Consider the following 20,362-nt stretch of genomic DNA (forward strand, 5'->3'; position numbering starts at 1 on the left):
TTTGTCAGGATTAAAGTTAGGGTGAATACACTTTAAATGCTATTATGAAACAACGTTATTGTTCTGAAGATACCAGCACCCATATAAATTCAGCCCTCTTCATTCATACTTATTACATTCGAGTAGTAAAAAAATATAATACCACTGTTTTTCACAAAGACTACATAATAAATATATATATATTTTTTTTTTTATTGTAGCTTACAATATCACAATAAAATAAGATTAATGTGAAACCAATAAGGGTCAGTCAAATGAAAGCAAGCCATGATGCACTAACACATTTCTCACTTTTCCCCAAGAATGAGAAAAATGTTTTCCATGCTATTCATTCTGTCTGTAGTAATATTTTTGTAATTGCATTCCTGATCTCGTCCCCCAAGTAAACCTCTGCTCAGTCAGATACCTGAAATAAAAACCACTCCACCTAATCAATTTATTACTAATAGAATTAAGAATTATGTTTTGTGGATGTTTTCTCTTCTACTTCTTTAGTGATTGCAAAATTAAAAATAATCTCTAATATTGTTAAATTTTAATCTTTAATCTAAACTTAAAGTTGCCAATTATTTTAATTTTAATTTAATCCAAACAAAGTAATAATCATGAAATATTTAGATAAACCACTTACTTGTGATCTTGCTGTTACATCATCACAAAAACATCAAAACAAAAAAAAAAAAAAATAGTTACAGCTATATGTGCTTGATCAGGTACTCTAGACTTAGTTTGTTACTGAATATTAACTAATCATACACTTAACACTGTAGGATTAGTTAATGTTACAGTCAGCAAAACAGCAGAGAAGAAAACATCTATGAAACTTGATTGTTATATTCCATTAGTAATAAACAGATTCTAATCTTTACACAAGTAGAATACTTTTATATCACATATTTAGATCAAGGTAAGCTGTGTAAGATGCCATTCAAACATTTTTTTCATTCTGCCTAGTCAACTTTCATTTAAGTTCTACAAATAATTAAGTTGCTAGACAACAAATATATGATACGAAAGAGTTGGTACATAAGATTACTGGCAGCCATTAACCTATTTATACAAGGCCATCAAACACAAGTATAGTTTTCTGTCAGGGGTTGGGGGATGACTTTTCTTTACAGTAGAAGCCATATGGCTTTAATACCAAATGAAACTCAACAAATTTTAATGAGCAATATTGGAGAAATTAAATAAAAATGGAAGGATATTGGAATGATGAGATCAAGAATGTGTTTACACAAACACTGCTGCAGCTATCAAAATATTTCAGTGGATGCAACATGGATACACTAGTGAGATAAACGTTTTAATGACTTTTTAAAGCACACACCGCTTATTGTACTCGTGGATAATGTTATTATCACTTTTTGAAGTTCCAATTGGACATATACCAATACATAGAAAAAATGCTGTTTATTGTAATCAGCACTTCAGTTTATGTTATTTATTTTTTTGCCTTATTGCAGTTTATGCACATGTACTGGAAGTGGTTACATAATGGCCAGATTTGTTCTTGAACTCCAACATGTTGTGTAACTAGTTACTGATTTTGCTTTGTACAGGTGTGAATGTCATTACTACATAAAAGAAAGTTGTATCTGTACTTCTACAAATCTGACTGTTATAGAGCATTAATCTTTTTCTAATGGTTTGATTTCCAGAAACATCATAACAATTTCATTTTTATTGCCGACCTTCTTGAAGAAATAGTGGACAGTCAAATTAAAGTATTTTATATTGCTTGATTTTAATGTTTTCTTTCTGTCCACTTCGACCTTTTTAAGTACACATTTTCTCTCTGTATCAATAAACAATGCTGAACAACTGAATACTTGTTTCTTCGGTTATTGTTATCACTTTCGCCGAATCCCGAAGTGATTACAATAAGCAGCATCCACTGTATATCCAATAATTTTCCTGCAATGCATCTTGGTCTGCTTCTGTTTCACTTGCCTTGAATATTATAATATGGTTTAAAGTTAAACTTCTTAAAAAATAAAAAAAAAATGTGTTATTCATAACACACAATATCCATAACAAAAGGGTAAATGGACATCATTCTTAGATACAGTTTTATATTTTTAAAGGGGTTATTTTGCAATTTTATTATTTTAACATAATAATTTCATAAGCAATTTTTATGCTGTATAAATATGTGAATATAAATAATCAGGGTAGAATAGCAGCTGTTTAAGTGCTGCATAACTAAATAATAAAGAAAATAGAAGCTTCTGTATACATATTGTGAATGGGAAATATGTACATGGTCTGTGTAGTAGCCTAGAAAGTATTACTGAAGAAAGGTAAAAATAGCCCAAAATTGTGGGAAGCAATAAGTGTACAGTAATTACTATTTAAGTGCACATGACAGTTATAGTCATCTACAAATAACAATACTACAAAAAAAAAAAAAAAAAAGTTATTTTATACACACAAGGGGGTGGAATACATCCTTTTGCAGATATTTCTATAAGAATGCATTATTACAAAGGTCAAATTAGAGATTTCTTTATTGACTAAGAAGCTGGAATGCTTGATTAAAATTATTCTGTCTTCATAAAAATAGTGTAGTAAATATCCTCTATGAAATAGATCATCTGTTAGCTGAGGCACAATCAGTAACAGGCTGTTACTGATAATAGATATCTTTAGGAAACTGTGTCTTTTGTTAGATGGATTGTCTCATATTTGGTACCAATTCCTTCCTAACAGAAAAAAAAAAAACCAATTCCATTACAACTTGCCAAAAAGTATTAAGATTCAGATAACTATACAGGGTGTTTCAGTTAAACGTTTCAGAACTTCTAAGAGGGGTAGGGTACATCCTGACAACTCGAAATCATATAGCAATGTGGGGTCGGAAATGCTTTCCTGAAGCAGTGTTGTACACAGAAGCACCATAAAAAAAAGAGACCGTAAGTGAGAAATTGTTTTAATAATACATGAAAAGAAGCAAAAGGCACATGGATTAAAGTAAGTGTTCGAAGTTTCTTCCACGGGCTACAATGCACGCCTCACATCTCCGACGCATGGACATCCGAACATTCTGGAATACTCCAGGCGAATTTCGAATTTCTTCGGCAGCTACTGCGATTCTTGCAACCAGCTCCTCAGCATTGTCAACAGGGGTGTCATAAACTAGCGATTTCATATGACCCCAGAAATAAAAATCAAGACATGATAGGTCAGGTGACCGAGCAGGCCAACGCACGGGACCACCACGTCCCGTGCGTTGGCCTGCGAGATCACCTCATCGGACCTTACCTGTTACCGTGTCATCTAACCGGACCTATCTACTTGATCTTTCTGCAGCAAGTATTGCCACAACTTTTGAGAGATGAACAGATTTCTGCATCGCCGCAACAGACAATGTAGTTCCAACACGATGGAGCCCCTGCCCATTATAGCGGAGATGTTCGTAACTACCTGGATGTCACATTTGGTCAACAGTGGATCAGACGTGGTGGTCCCGTGCGTTGGTCTGCTCGGTCACCCGACCTATCATGTCTTGATTTTTATTTCTGGGGTCATATGAAATCGCTAGTTTATGACACCCCTGTTGACAATACTGAGGAGCTGGTTACAAGAATCGCAGTAGCTGCCGAAGAAATTCGAAATTCGCCTGGAGTATTCCAGAATGTTCGGATGTCCATGCATCGGAGATGTGAGGCGTGCATTGTAGCCCGTGGAAGAAACTTCGAACACTTACTTTATTCCATGTACCTTTTGCTTCTTTTCATGTATTATTAAAACGATTTCTCACTTACGGTCTCTTTTCTTTATGGTGCTTCTGTGTACAACACCGCTTCAGGAAAGCATTTCCGACCCCACATTGCTATATGATTTCGAGTTGTCAGGATGTACCCTACCCCTCTTAGAAGTTCTGAAACGTTTAACTGAAACACCCTGTATATACACCGATGAGCCAAAACATTATGACCACCTACCTAATATGATATTGGTCCTCCACGTGCAGCCAAAACTGCTCGTACCCGGCAAGGCATGGACACTACAAGGTTTCTGAATGTGTCTTGTGATATCTGGTACCAACACGTAACCAGCAAATTCTTTAACTCCTGTAAGGTCCGTGGTTGAGACACCGCAGATCAGAGTTGCTGTTCCAACACAAACCGCAGATGCTCAATGGGATCAATGTCTGGGGAATTTAGAGGCCAGGGCAATACCTGGAAGTGTTCCGCGAACCAGTCTTGAACAATCCGGGCAGTATAGCATGCCACATTATCCTGCTGAAAGATGGCACCGCCAGAGGAGAAGACCGTTGCCATGGAGGGGTGTACCTGGTCATCAATGATGTTTAGGTAAGTGGTAGACGTCAGTGCCCACCACATGGATGACTGAACCCAGGGTATCCCAGCAGAATATCTCCCAGAGCATGACACTGCTGCCACCGGTTTGTTTTTGTCCCATGGTGCATTTAGGCTACCTGGCTGTCCATCCACATGGTGCAACAGGAAATGTGATTCATCGGACTAGAAAACCTTCTTCCAATCACTCAAGGTCCAGTTTCGTGCAAACCGTGGTTAGTGAGGGCACTTGGAATGGCCTGTGGCTATGCAGCCCCATTTTCAGCAAGGTTTGATGTACTGTGTGTTGTGACACATCACTCCCGTCACCAGCATTCCAATTACTGGCTAGTTGCACCACAGTCGCCCTTCTGTTGCCACGTACCTTAAGGGAGAGCCTTTGCTCACCTCAAGCATTGATGAGCCATGGTCATCCCACACCTCACCGGCGGTTCGTGGGTTTCCCCTCCTCAGACCACTTTCAGTAGATACTAACAACGGCTGACCGTGGGCATCTCTCCAACCGTGCCATTTCAGATATGCTCTGACCCAGTCATCTGGCCATCACAATTTGGCCTTTGTCAAACTCACTTAAGTCCATTGCCTTTCCCATCTGAAGAACAAGAGTAACACTGATTAACAGAGATCAGTATCAGGTGTTTTTCATATTGTGTCCCGACCCGTGCACGTTTCATAGTTCACCTGCAGTTGCTTCAATTTGCATAACGACTCGCTGGTCATAATGTTTTGGCTCATTGGTGTATATGTACAAGGCTCAACAAATGTGATTACCATGTCAACTAGGAAATCTGGCTTCGTGAAGTATTTTGCATTTCAGTCTAAGGCAGTCCCTAGACTGAAATGCTAGTTACTGGTATTATTCACAAACACTGAATATTAGTGAAAACGGCAATAAAAATAGCTATAATATATTTTTATTGAGTTTGTGGAAGTATTATTATTAGTAGTAGTGATATATGCAAGAAGGCTTCTAAAGGATTAGCCAAAAAAAACACTTTCCCACATGATATGTCTACCCGTCCCCTCCAATAATTTGTTTAGTTCGTCACTGAATTTAGTCGAACTACCCACGTCCACAACAAATGATGAAAATTTGTTCCAACAGCTGGCTGAATGCATATTTCTGCATATCTGTCCTGCAGCCATCCTTCCTCAATTTGAATTTACACTTCCTTCACATGTGTAGTCTGAGAAACAGAAAGCCATCTGGCACTAAGCTTACTCAATCCATTCAAAACCTTAAACACCTCAATCAGATCATCTCACAGGTTCTGGATCTCCAGATTCTGCAATTTGCAGAACTGAAGCCTTTCTTAGTAAGCCCACCTTTTTTTTTTTTTTCCCCTTTACTAATCTCATTACCCGTTCCAGCAGATGTTCTTGTTAATACTCCAGCACGACCACAGGTCAGCAGAGTTCACAACAAATCATCAATACAAATGTTAATAGTATTTAGCAGTCACAGGCTTGAATCCCGGTCCACTCAAAGAGCGTGTGCTACTGCACTTACACTCCTGACTCGGCTACATCGGGCCTCCTTCCTAAAATGAAGTCTCTAGAACTGTATGCAGTTCTCAACATACAGCCTAACCATTGCCCTGTACAATGGGATAATCACCTTACCCATGCTAGCAAAGTTCCTGTATATCATAGCATTAACATGAGCTATCCTGGCAGCCTGTCTGCATTGCTCAGAAAACTTCATATATCTGACTACACAATTACTCCCAGGTCTTTTTCATTTTCTACCACCTTAAGTGTAGTACCGCACAGTTGGTACGTTTCTTTGGGGTTACTTCTACCCATATGCAGTACTTTGCATTTGTCAATGTTAAACTTCAGTTGCCACTTCTTAGCCCATCTGCTCAAATATTCTAGATCCTGTTGCAGTAGCACACTGCCATTACTGCCATTAACAATCCTGCCAACTTTGTATCATCTGCAAACTTCGACACTAAGCCTGATATAACTTCATCAATATCATTGATAAATATACAAAACAACAGTGGACCCAACACCGAACCCTGTGGAACTCCACTAATAACATTAGTCCACGAAGAGCAGCACCCATTGATTACCACCCTCTGTCTTCTCCCACTCAACCTTCCTTTTATCCATTGTAGCAACTTACCCTTAATACCGTTCTGCTCCAATCTGTACAGTAGTCTTCCATGCGCAACAGTATCAAAAGCTTTCCTGAAATCCAAATATATGATATCAAAATTATTTTTTGCATCCAGTTCCTTTGTAACCACATCATAATATCCTATCAAATTTGTCAGACAAGACTTTCCCTTAACAAACCCATGCTGTGTCTTAATTATTGCTGCAGTCTTGTCTAGATGATCCTGCAATGCATCTTTAACCAGTGACTCCATTATTTTACCCGGAACAGAAGTTAAACTAACTGGTCTGTAATTACTCGTGTCACCCTTCGATCCCCCTTCATGAATTGGTGATACATTTGCACATCTCCAGTCCATGAGGACCTCCCCTGAGTCCAAGGATGCTCTCATAATTATGGCTAAGGGTTTGTTTAAATGCTTAAAAGTATCCAATCAAATTAGTCAAAAAAGATTGCCTATTCACAAATCCATGGTGTGACTGCAGTATAATTGTATTCCCATATAGGTTACATTACTTTCTACATTACTGCTTTAACCACAGACTCCATTATTTTCCCTGTACCAGAAATTAAGCTAACAGGTTACTCATGTTATAGTAATAGTATCTGCCATATAGTGCAAGGAAGCCACAGGCTTTTGCTGCACTGGCAAAAAAAAAAACAAAAAACAGAGTAATAAAACTTGATTATATTCTGGCTTAGACTATGGGATTTTCTCCCTCCTGCCAAGAATGTACTTTGGGTTATAAACAAAACAGTGAATTTTACAAAATTGCAGCATAATTATAGAGAAACTGTGATCAACTGCAACAACTTATGAAATATACAAATTGTTCATCAAGTTCATGCATGTTTTGCATTATACCTTTTAGAAGTTTGTGCCATTCTAAATGTGATTTAGAATGGCACAAAGTTCTTAAGTTTTTTCAAAGTCAACTTTTGACTTTGAAAAAACTTAAGATCAAGTAATTATAAGTAAGGGAGAAATAGGAGAATTTTGGACCATAATAGGAGATTGTTTGCAAAAAGCAGAACTACCCAAAAAACAAGTTGGAAAACAGGAGACTTTTTAGAGAAAAGCAATAGATTTTTTTAAAAGCCCACACTATACTAGAAATTAAATTTCACAGACAGTATATACATTTTATATTAAATATACAGACAGAACTGTTTTACCTGTAAAGTATGTTTTTAAACATTACCTTTCCTAAGATTTTTCTGTCTGCAGATTTCTGTTTGGAATGCCTGGTTTACCAGGCATCCTGGTAAACATGCGCTCTTCAGAAACATTGAATCCATGTTTTGTTCGTGACAATGCACATGCTGTCTAGAATTGGCTGTCAAGAGCATTTTGAAAGCCTTCTGAAAAAGTGAAGTTTGAACTCAGTTTTTGTTTCTCTAATCCGGCTTTCATACTGAACATTGCTATGAGAAATCAAACTAACAGATGAACAATGGCTGCAGGCAGAGGTGAAAGTGATTCTTGCACTACTTCTATTGGAATGAGTGGCAGCCTCGAAAGCAAGGTGCTGGGGATTTCAAGGATTGCTGGGAGTCGTCATGAAATAAGTAAATACATGGGCTGTGTTAGGGCAACTAAGAATAAGAACAGGTGCACTTGCATGTACACAAACACTAGGGGCATAATAAATAAATTCGATGTATACAGAAAGGACAGACAGGATAGGTGGGGAGAGGAGTTATGCTCTTAGTTAAGAAGCACATATAATCTAAGGCAGTACATCCAGATGACGTGAGTGGCGAGTGCAATTTTCAGTCAGTCTGGTGCGACATAAGACTTGGGAAAGCAAAAATGAGAGTAAGTGTGTTATAGGGCTAATGACTCTGATGAGTACAATGAACAGCTACACACAGAAATAGAGTGGGCCAGTAAATCAGAATGTCTTGTAATGGAGGATTTTAACTTTCCACATATTGACTAGAACTTGGGTTGGTCACTTACAGACTAGCAAGACATTTGTGAATTTACTGGATAACAAGGGGGAGTAATATACTTAAATTTAATTTAAGTATATTACTCCCCCTTATTGACTAGAAAACAGCAGCATGTTAGAAAAGTAATAAGGAGTAAGACTCTTGGTCTGATTATCAGCAGTGATTATTCATGAATTAAGAATCTGCATATAAAAAAACCACTAGTTGGCAGTGATCACAATATGTTGATTTATCCCTAAAGAAGTGTGGGAGAGTAATGATATTCCATCTGCAAAGGAGGCTTTGTATGACCAGATAATTTATTCATTGTCCTAACTTCTGGAGACAACCATTGAATGTTGAAAACCTTTCTCGCAGAGGCACTGGACGACAGATTGGATTTTGAAGAATTCAACAGATATATTGCAATGGTTCTTACGGGGTCTGACATCACCATTCGCAGACCGGCCAGATCTTGGCAAGATGCTCAAGAGGTTCAGGATCTGGAATGTTCCCTTAATAGATGCTAGAAACAAAAGAGGAAATATGCAAAGGTCCAGAATTTATATCTGAGATTCATAAAAGATGTGCAATTCAGATCCTGGATGATACAGTTAGAAAATAGTGCCATTAACTGGACAAGTTCTTTAAATTTTGGAAAGACCTCTTCTTCTGTGCTGAGGAGATTCCATCTGGTTCTCAGATAGATGCCCAAACACTCTGTGGATGAAGATTTCAACAGGAGTTGTATAAACCGATTACTCCGAATGAATTGAGGAGTTCCTTTCCAGATATTTCATAATCTCCTGGGCCAGATAGAATTGCTCCAATCATGTCGAGGAATATGCCTATACAAGTTCTTATAGACTCATTTCATATTATTTTATGGTTTAACAGATTGCCTCAATCCTATATCTGGCATATACTGTGTTTATATCTAAAAAAGTCTCCTACTTCTCCTGTTGCATATCAACACCAGTATCTGTGTCCTCGGTTCTATTAAGAACATTTCACAAGTTATTATTCAAAAGGATATCTCCCTATACTGCTCTTAATGCAAGAAAAAAAAGCATTCCTACCAGTTTACGGCACCACCGCTGAGAATGCTTCATTGTTGCAGACCTTGATTTCCCATTGAAGGAGGAACTTCAAGCATCTTTATATGGCAACATTGGATATTAAGAAAGCATTTGACACTGTTTCTCATGGTGCTATCCTGGAAGCTCTAGGAGTACATTGTTTTCCAGCATCTTTTATGGAATATATTTATTTGCTTCATGTGTCCTCTTCTACCACTATGAGATTCTTGGACAAGTCCTATTGTGTACATCCTACCAGAGGGGGTCAAACAAGGAGATCTCTTCTCCCCATTGCTATTCAACTTAGTGATTGACCTGCTCTTGAAAGATCTTCTTTTCCTATGCAGGATATCCTCTTGAGGGTTTTAAAGTAAATGAGCTAGCATTTGCTGATGATCTATCTTGTTCTGGTAGCCAACACTACTACTGAACTACAGTGTCTCTTGGAATGAACAAATTCATTCCTCAGGAAACGTGGACGTCTAATTAATTTATCAAAGCCCTGGACTATGTCACTTATACTATCAGGGCATGACAAGAAAATAAAGGTGCAATCTGGCAATTTTCTGTTGGGAGAGGAGTTATTAAAATCTGTTTTGAGTTTCCCCTGTCTGGGAGGACCAGTGTTGCTGCTGATCTGGATCTGCAATTACGGAGACTTACCAAAGCTCCTTTAAAACCACGGCAATGGTTGTTTATATTGAGTATTTATTATACCTTGACTATTTCATCGATTGGTCGTAGGTAAAATAACAGCCAGGAGGCTTAATGCCCTTGACCTGTAGATCATATTAGCTGTCAAGAAATGGATATGCTTACCCATGGGATGTGGTGACCGCCTATTTCTATGCGAATGTTTCTGCTGGGGGGTTGGGGATTCCATCACTTCATTGGGTTTTCACAATCCTTAAGCAGAAACATCTGCAGAAGCTCCAGTACTACTCTTCTGATATTATTAGGAAAATTGCTAGTATTTCTGCCCTGATAGATGAAAGTAGAGCTGTCAAGAAACTGCAACAAGATAGGAGTGTGCTGATTGACACTGAGAATAAGTTGAAGGATAGATGACTGTTTCTCCTTCACAGTTCCATTGATTGGTGTGGACTAGTGGAGTCAGCCAAAGTCCCTTCCCAGCATCAGTGTGTTGGAGATGGGACCTGGCTCCTGTCAGAATATACTTTTGTTGACCTGATCAGGACCCATGAGAACATCTCAAGGGCAGATGTTTTGCCATAAAGTCATGTAGTTTTCCAGTGCTATGATATTAGGGTGAAAAGACATGATGCTGTGGTGAACTTGGTCAAAAATAGGCTGAGTCAACAGGGTTAGCTGACTCTTTTAGAACCACGGTATAATACTCTAAGAGGTCTTAGGAAGCCAGATCTTTGTGTGAAGGGGGAATCAGGGTACTTGCTGGATGCTCAGGTTGTCAGGACAGGATATACTTTAGAAACTTCCCACCATCTTTAATGAAGGTATTATGACCAAGGATTTAGTTCAGCAATAGTTTGAGTACTGCATACAGGTCTGGAGGCCTCATTTTAGGAAGGATACAAAGTTGGTGGAACAAGTACAGAGAATGGCAGTGAGATTGGTGAGAGGGAAAAAATGGGTGTGCTTACCAAGAAAGGCTTCAGTTCTGCAAACTGCAGCATCTGGAGAATAGGCATCTGTGAGCTGATCTGATTGAGGTGTTTAATGCTTTGAATGGATTAGGCAAGCTCAATGCTGATGGGATTCTTCCTCTTGCTCAGACCACACGAAGGGGCACAAATTCAAATTGGGGAAGGACAGTTGTGGAAGTAGTTCTTTAGCCATAAGTGTTTAATTGCTGGAACAAATTTCCATCTGTCCTTGTGGAAGTTGATAGATTAAATAGTCAAGGGAGAACTGGACAAGTTTTGGACTGAATGGATAGGTGAAATGTTAAGGGTGGGTTTTTTTTTTTTTTTTTTTTTTGCTGATGCTGTATAAGCTTGCTTTCTTGCATCATTCGCCACTGCTAATGCTAATGAATTCTTAAAGAAACTTGTGCACCATGTACTCACAATGTACTTACTCTTTGAGCAAAAGGAAGCTTAAGGACAGAATTATTTCCTCTTCTTTTAGACTCTCCATGACCTTGACATAGAAATTCCTATGAATAAGTCAGAACCATCTTTCTGGTTTAGTCATACGCATTTCAAATCTTCTTCCATTTCCAAAATGGAAGATTTGTAAACTGTAAAATAAATTTTCACAATACCTTCTTCAACATATCTAAGAAGCCGACCGGGCTAGCCGGGTGGGTAAAGTGCCTGCCTGGTAACCCAAAGGTCACGGGTTCGATTCCCGCCTCGGGCTTGGATCAAAGTACTGCAAAAACCTTGAGAGGTGCATTATGCCCACAGAAGCCTATGCGCCAACAACTACCAAAAAAATAATAAAAAAAAATATCTAAGAGTAATAAGTAATAACCTCAGTACAAGGATGTGAGGTACATTGGATTGAACAGCTATGTTCAAATTTTCAAACATTGGCATATCATTTAAAGGAAACAAGCAAACTACTTTATTCAAGCCAGAAGGAGCAACATGCTTAGAATTATCAGCTTGCATTGCCTGTTCAGAATTGATTTCATCAGAAGTTGTTTTTCAAGAGGAATTCATTAGTTCATCTATTTTCAAAACTTCTTTTGGATCATGAACTGGATTTGGATGCGAGTCATTGGCACTCACTAGTTATTATTTGTGCTTTTCAATATAACTCTGAAAGGTGCTCATATGACTTTTTTCACCACTTCTAATCTCTCCTTTAAGTAAACTTGTCAAAATTATACCACTGTTTGAGTCCAGTTACACATTTAACCAAAAGGCAGCCAATGTGTACACATATGCATCAAAATCATTCTTATTTCAACGTCCTGCATCATTTGAAAATGTTTAAATTTATCTTTCCTTTTAACACTTCTCTGACAATAGTAGTAAATGTCTACCATGTATTCATGTACTTCCAGGGGAAGGCATGCAGCTCCCTTTTCAACACACAAATTAATAAGAGGATAAAGACTGCCTATTAACACCAAGAATGCCACATTGCTATAACTTGTACAGCAGTCTTTCACATTCTCAATCCTCTCTTTTAATACCATTGCTTCTCAGGTTTACGCCTACATAACAAGCACATTACTGAAATTAAGTGCCAGATGGTTTTTTGAAGGAATCCCATGTGCTTTCAGATTGTTCAGAAGATCTCCAATGATGTACCCTGTAAAGTCGCCTTACAATGTTAGCACTAATGTCAAGTTGCTTTCAATTTGATGGTAGTTGGGGTTTTTTTGTCTTTTGTTTTTTTGCCCATGACAAAGGGCCATCACAATGGGATACAGCCTGGAATCCACTTATTTACTGCCATCCGTAGCAATTAAAAATGGCTCCATTTTTCTAAGCCTTTATTATCTCTTCTTTCTCTATTCATTCAATTCACTAACAATGCCTGTTCATATTGCTCTCCTACAACCATATTTTTTTGCTATTTTGCTAGCAGGATACATATTTCTGAACAACACACCTGTATGATGAGCACAACTCAAGAGGAAAAATTACATTCTGTGACAAAAGATGCATATGAACATTTGGAATGTTTGATATCACTGTCACTATTAAATGATACATCTATTTTTGCATTTATTTTTATTCACTATAAATACTGTAACCCAGTGAAAGGAGCAAAGGTGGAGTTGCCTTTCTGGTCCATAAAGATACAAAACACAACATTTTTCATTTCAAAAGTATATCACCAAGGGTGTCAAGACTACTACTCAGGATTTCTAAGAGGTACAAGCTAAAGGTTATAATGATTCATGCACCAACATCTAGCCACGATGATGAAGAGTTTGAAGAAATGTACACTGAAATTGAGAGTCTTCTAGATGAGCAGAAAACCCACTAAACTATCATTATGTGGGACTTCAATGCTATGGTTGGAAAGAGACAAAACAGTACAAAGAGGGGAACTATAGGAAATTTTGGAATTGGTAAAAGAAATAAAAGACGTGGAATTCGCAAAATCTCAAGGACTGTCAGTAATGAACACTTTTTTCAAGAAAAGGATGAACAGAAAGTGGACATGGAAGAGCCCAAATGGATTAACAACTAATGAAATAGACTTCATCCTCACTAACAGAAGATGTATCATCAATGATGTTACCATCCTGAACAAGGTAAATGTTGGAAGTGATCACAGAATGGTAAGATGCACACTTGATATAGATGTAAGAAAAGAAAGGAAAAAACTGACTCGAGTAAATAACACAAAGGTTTTTGAGATAACAGAAGAGGAGAAAAAGCAGTATGTACTGGAACTTATGAACAAGCTTGAGCTTCTGCAGACTGTTCAGGACCAAGATATCAAAAAGGAATATTACAACTTTCTGAAAGTGATAAATCCCAGGAAACCTTTAGGTAAAAAGAAATCCAAAGAAGAAAAAATTAGTCAAGAGACACTTGTTATGATGAACCGAAGATGACAAATGAAGAGCAAGATAAACACTAACAAGGAGAAAATTGAGTATATTGAGTTATGCAAAGCCATTAGAAAGAGACTCAGAGAGGACATAAGAAGATTTAACACAAGAAAAGTAGAACAAGCATTAAGGGAAAACAAAGGACTTAAATCAGCAACCATTGGCAGGAACACAGAAAGACAAATGATACTGAAACTGAAGAATAGCGATGGTGTACTTATAAATAGCAGAGAAGGCATAATTCAAATAGCAGAAGACTACTATAGAGAATTATGCAAGGAGGGATGCCAGTAGTGAGGAAGATGGATCACAAATTAGTAACACATACAACATACCCGATATCCTTTCTGACGTTGAAGAAAAAGAAGAATCAGAAAGCCCCAGGGGAAGATGAAGTTACCGTAGAGTTGTTAAAATTGGGAGGAAGAGACATAGCACAAAAACTGGCAAGACTCGTCACAAAATGCATTAGAAAAGGTGTGATGCCTAAGGAGCAGAATAATGCAATCATAGTTTTGCTGCATAAGAAAGGAGATAAATCAGAAATTGGAAATTATAGACCAATTAGCTTGTTATCCCACGTCTACTAGTTGTTCACAAGAGTCATTACTAACAGATAAGAAAGAATACTTGATGAGAATCAACCAAAAGAGCAAGCTGGCTTTAGGATAGGATTCTCAACTATGGATCACCTTCACGTAATGTCACAGCTAATGGAGAAAGGAAATGAATATAAAACACCATTATGCCTGGCATTTGTGGATTATGAAAAGGCATTTGACTCCGTACAGCATAAGGCTATGTTTCGGGCACTGGAAAGACAAGGCATAGTAACCCCATATATTATGATTTTGAAGAAAATATATGAAAATTCTAACTCCTTTATTAGACTAGACAAAGACAGTAGCAAATTTAAAAATTGAGAAAGGAGTTCGACAAGGAGACACAATATCTCCAAAGTTGTGTACTCCTACCCTTGAGGAAGCTTTCAGAAGATTAGACTGGTCGCAGAAAGGAGTCAATGTGAATGGAGAGTACCTAAACCATTTACGATTTGCAGATGACATTGTGGTCATAAGCCACGATCCCAAAGAATTAGAGGAAAATCTTAATCAGTTATGCAGGGTTAGTAAGGATTTTGGACTAAAGATGAATAAGGCTAAAACAAAAGTAATGATGAACAAGTATGTCATAGAAAGGGATATAATGATTAAAGGAGCAGTAATTGAAAAGGTGGAGTCATATACTTATCCGGGACAAGTTATTAGCTGTAATAATGATAAATGGCTGGGAGTCAAGAGAAGAATAAATTTTGGATGGATAGTATTCAGGAAATATGGTCACATACTGAGAAGCAATATCCCAATTTGTCTGAAACGTAAAATAATGAACCAATGTATATTACCCACCATGACTTATGGAAGTGAAACTTGGACATTCACCAAAAGAATGGAATTGAAGCTGAGAACTACACAGCGAAGAATGGAATGAATTATACTGGAATCAGACTGTTAGATAAGAAGAGAAACACATGGATTAGGCAGTTAACTCAAGTAAAGGACATTTTTATCGAAACTTAAGAACTAAAATGGTCTTGGGCAGGACACATAGCTCGAAGACATGATGACAGATGGACTAAGAAAATAACAGAATGGTACCCAAGAGGAGCTAGAAGAAAACCTGGAAGACAAAGGCGGAGATGGATAGTGAAATTCATGAGTTTTTGGGTAGTAAATGGACGGCCAGTGCTCAAAACAGAAGGAACTGGAAAGTTGCTGGAGAGGCCTTCATCCTGCAGTGGATTGAAAATGGCTGATAATGATGATGATACTGTCCTTATGCTTATTTCTTTGCAAATATGATTATATTGCATTTCCTGTGGCTGGAAATTGAAAAATCACATCTGCATACACAGTGCACAAGGCAAAGATATTACCTTTTTTTTTTTTTTAAGATTTTACAATAAATGGAAAACCTTGCATATATGTCTTCTGAAATTTATATCATTTTTCTTTGGCATTTTACTGAATAACATTGTTAATTACCTTCATTTCATAGTACTGCATAAGTACTATGAATCCAATCCTATAAAAACAGTCTGTCCTGTTAACAAGCACAGATTATGCTGTAAAAAATTATACCACATGGGCTTTGTACAATGTGTTATAATGGGGGATTTTAACTTTCCAGATATTGAATGGAACTTGTGGGCTGATCTCTAAAATACTAGCAAGACTAGTGTTGATTTATTGGATGACTGCTTTCTACAGATTGATGTGTTTAAAACTTTGAATGGCTTGAGCAAACTCAATTCTGATAGGATTCTTCCTCTTGCTCAGATTATGCACATGTGAGGACCTAAAATCAAATTTAGAAAGGATAGTTGCAGAACAGATGTGCAGAAGTTTGCTTCAGCCTATTGGTGATTGATTATTGGAACAAGTTTCCATCCATTACTGTGGAAGTGGGTAGTCTGAATAAATCCAAGGAAGAACTAGACAAACTTGAGGTTGTCACAGACATACTCTCAGGTATGACAAGCTGGGCTTTCTACCCGTGAATCTAACACATTGATGGAACTGATATTCAGGTTTCACTCAAGTCAAATGGACCAAAATTTCGGCAAAAGTCCAGTTGTTCTCTGAAAATCAAATCCTCTGTTAGCACCTTCATGATGGTGGGACCATTAGTAACCCTGGATATAACCCCTGTGTGCCAGTCCTGAAATATGGCACCCAGTATACTTGAGGTGACCACCCAAGTGCAAACCAACATAAGTAGGGGTTGAGGCATTGCGTTCCCACCACATGATGGAATGCCAACCCCTCTGTTTTACCAGGCAATATTAGCTGGTAGATGACTCATTAACTGGTGCAATACCATTATTTGCTTACTGGAGACTTGAAGTGATGAAACCCATATTTAGTCTCCTAAGCAAAGCTCCGGGTTACCCTCCCCCCCATCTTTTCCATCATACAGTATGATTGATGTCTTTTGAGGTTATGAGGGGCATCATGGCATGATCCAATCTTCCTTACATTTCAAGGGTACAGCTCTAAAACAGTGTTTGCATTCTGGCTACTAGATAGTCCATCAGACCGAACATATTGATAACATAATCTCACTGCCTCTACTCTGCCAGATAGTGATTGGAGGGAGTCCAAATAGTGTGTATGCAGGAGCTACTGTCAAGACCACATTATATCAAGGAGTTGGATACAAATTTGTATATTGTTGCCATGGATATGCCATATCCAAAAACTTAATTATGTCATACATGTCCTCCCCACCATTTCTTATTACTGAATACGTCATGAATAGTCAAACTAATAGAACAACTTATCCGTGACAAGATCTAAACCTCCCAAACACTTCCTCATTCATTTCAAAAATATACGAGGTCTCGGTTCCAATCTCAATGATTTCCATTTCCACTTACAGTCTGCCAAGCCTCACATATGTTTTCTAACAGAATACTAATTATTGGTTGATTCAACCATTGCTCATCTCAGTTATCCTAATTATTCACTGTATGATTCCTTTCACTTCAAAGGTGATACTTGTGCATATATCTGCTCTGATATTCCCTATCAGAGACTTAGCAATTTGTAATCTCTTCTTTTTGATCTTCTCTGGCTTAAAATCTCATTACCCCATTCAGTAAAATTTATCTGTTGCCTCTACCATTTTTCCAACTCCACTAATCACTTGGAACTCTTTTTTTGCTTCCTCTCTTTGAAACTTGACTTTCTCCAGTCTAACCTTCCTACCAATGAAGTAATTTTCCTTTGTGATTTTAGCATTCACAACTCCAGCTAACTTCTGGAGCTGTGAATGCTAAAATCAGTTGTGAATGCTTCTTTCTAGTCCCACAGACCAGGCCGGTCGAGATGCTGATGGTTTTGCAATTACTAATGACTCACACAGGTTCGTCATTTACCTACCAGAATATCAGACAATCCTAACCACACAACCAAACTCTCTTGACTGTTTTTCTCAATAATAACCCTTCCAAGTACACAGTGAGGTGAGTGGTACTTTATGTAACTCAAATCACAATTTGGCGATAGTCTCTTCTCGAATAGTGCCTTTCTCTTGTGGCCATTCTCAACCTCATGTTGTTTGGCATTACAAGAATGCAAAATAGTATTATCTGCTTGATTTGTACTTTTCCTTGGTCTGATTACTGTTTAAAATCTCCTAATGTCAGCATTTTCTCAGGTTGCATCAGTGAAATTTTTCTTGTAGGGATAAAATCTTTTGTTCCACATTCCACCTTAAAATCTCGTCCTTTATCTAAACCTTGATTTTTCCAATAAATGTGCTTCAAGACAAGAATGTTTTATATCAGAACTGGCTTGAATCCAAATCTCCACGTTCATTTTCTGCCTACACCAAAGTTCACAACAATCATAGTGCAGTTATTAATCAGTCCAAACTAGATTTTAAACAGGCTAAGAGTAGAAAAATTGCTTCTTGTCCAAATGATAGTTAAGCATTCTGGTATCTTGGAAAAACTATTGTCCAAATGGTAGTTAAGCATTCTGATATCTTGGCAAAACTTGGCAAAAGTCATGGCCAGTTCTGCACTGGCCATGACTTTTGCCCATCTCTATTTCCATCTCTGTCTAAACCGGATGGTTCCATTGCCGCCTCAGCTAAAGATAAAGCTAACCTCCTAGCATCCTACATTTCTTCTAACTCGTGTATTGATGATCTTGGTAAACCAAATCCTACCATTCCCAGTACACTCCATTTAATGCCACCTGTGGTCTTCCATCAAAAGGATGTCAGAAAAATTTTGAACAGTCGTAATGCCATGAAAGTGCCAGGTCCTGATGGTATTTCTCCACTTGTTCTCAAAATCTATGCTCCTGAGTTTACTTACTCCTGTTCTGTGTTACCTTTTTACACTTTCTTATTCTGCTGGTGTTATCTGTTCTGCTTGGAAATTTGCTCATATCCAGCCAGTTCCTAAAAAGGGTGACAAATCTCTCCCATCCAATTATCATCCCATTGCACTTACTTCTACTCTTTCTAAAGAGGAGACGTCTATTAACTGGAAACTCCTCAACTACCTAGAAACCTTCCATCTGATCAATGATCATCAATATGCATTCTTTCTGTGTTAATCCACTGATGATATACAGTCAGTCCTTGTATAACACATGTTTACACTACATGGATGCGATCATACACGATTTATAAATAGGGGAACGATATCATGTATAACATGAACTGAATTCACTTATGCACGATTCGCCTTTGTGTTTACAAGAAATGGCAGTTGAACACGGAATCACTCCAACTGAATGCAACACAATAGGAATGAAGAGAAAATTCTGAAAATGTATTTTTGTTTTTTATATCAGTGAAGGGGAAACACATTTCACCATAATAAGGTAAAAACCCACACAGTTCCAGCTATCAATATTACTGCAAATGACATTTGATCGAGTTTACTACCAGTTTATAACAGATTCCACTAGCAGAAATGCAACTGGAAATTGTTTTTATTGTTTTATGGTAGTAACCCCCAGAAATGTGCTTTAGTAAAATGTGAGGTGTTAATAGTGTTTCTCTGCCTTTACAGTGTTGTTTATTCAGTTGCTACACACGCGCAGCTCTGTTTATGTGTATCAAGCGTGCCTCCTCATTTTGTAATTGTGCTTTATTCCCTAAAAATCAGTAAAATACTTAAAAGGTGTGAAAAGGAAGCGTCCTGGTGAAGACACTACAGATTCAGAGAGAAAAAGAAAAGCAATATCGATAAACAGAGACGGACTGAGTCAAAAATTCTTACCCGGGAAAATTTGTAGTGGCCTCATGCTATGGTTTATGGCCAAAATCACACCGGCCTCCGGCCCACTGGGGTTTTCCCAGTAAGGCCGGAGGCCGGTGTGATTTTGGCCACCTCTGTCGATAGAGAAAAAATATGAAATTGTGAAATGCTTTAAGCAAAATGAAAGACCGTGTGGTATTGCACGTGCTACAGGCCTAAATGAGGCAACGTCGAGAATTAGAAAGAATGCAGAGAAAATAAAAACAACTTTCATAGCAGGAACAATTCAAAGTGTAATTAAAATCCATTAGATCAAGACACAAAGAATTGGAAGAGATGGAACGGCTGTCATCTGTTTGGATGGAAAATCAAACAAAAAAACAAGTTTGCTTACGATAGAAGCAAAAGCATTAGCAATATTTTATTACGTAATAGTCGTATTTTATTACGATTGCAAAAATAGTCGTATTTTATTACGATTGCAAAAATAGTTGTATTTTATTACGATTGCAAAAATAGTCGTATTTTATTACGATTACAAAAAAATAGTCGTAAATTGTGATTACAAAAATTGTAATAAAATACGTAAGTAATTTATTACGATTATTTATC

General features: G+C 37.6%; 1 protein-coding gene across 1 annotated transcript in view; it reads right to left on the minus strand.

Annotated features, from left to right (window-relative positions):
• Positions 1 to 2,490: 2,490 nt before the first annotated feature.
• Positions 2,491 to 20,362, minus strand: part of LOC150086804 (endosome/lysosome-associated apoptosis and autophagy regulator family member 2-like) — a 329,438-nt gene continuing 311,566 nt past the window's right edge. The window contains exon 21 of the mRNA XM_090372273.1: positions 2,491 to 2,705. Coding sequence (XP_090228399.1) covers positions 2,649 to 2,705 — 57 coding nt within the window. The 3' untranslated portion in view covers positions 2,491 to 2,648. The remainder of the gene's footprint in view (positions 2,706 to 20,362) is intronic.

This window comes from Mastigoproctus giganteus, chromosome 4 (assembly GCF_048544385.1).
Source record: "Mastigoproctus giganteus isolate SK-2022 chromosome 4, ASM4854438v1, whole genome shotgun sequence".
Classification (NCBI taxonomy): domain Eukaryota; kingdom Metazoa; phylum Arthropoda; class Arachnida; order Uropygi; family Thelyphonidae; genus Mastigoproctus; species Mastigoproctus giganteus.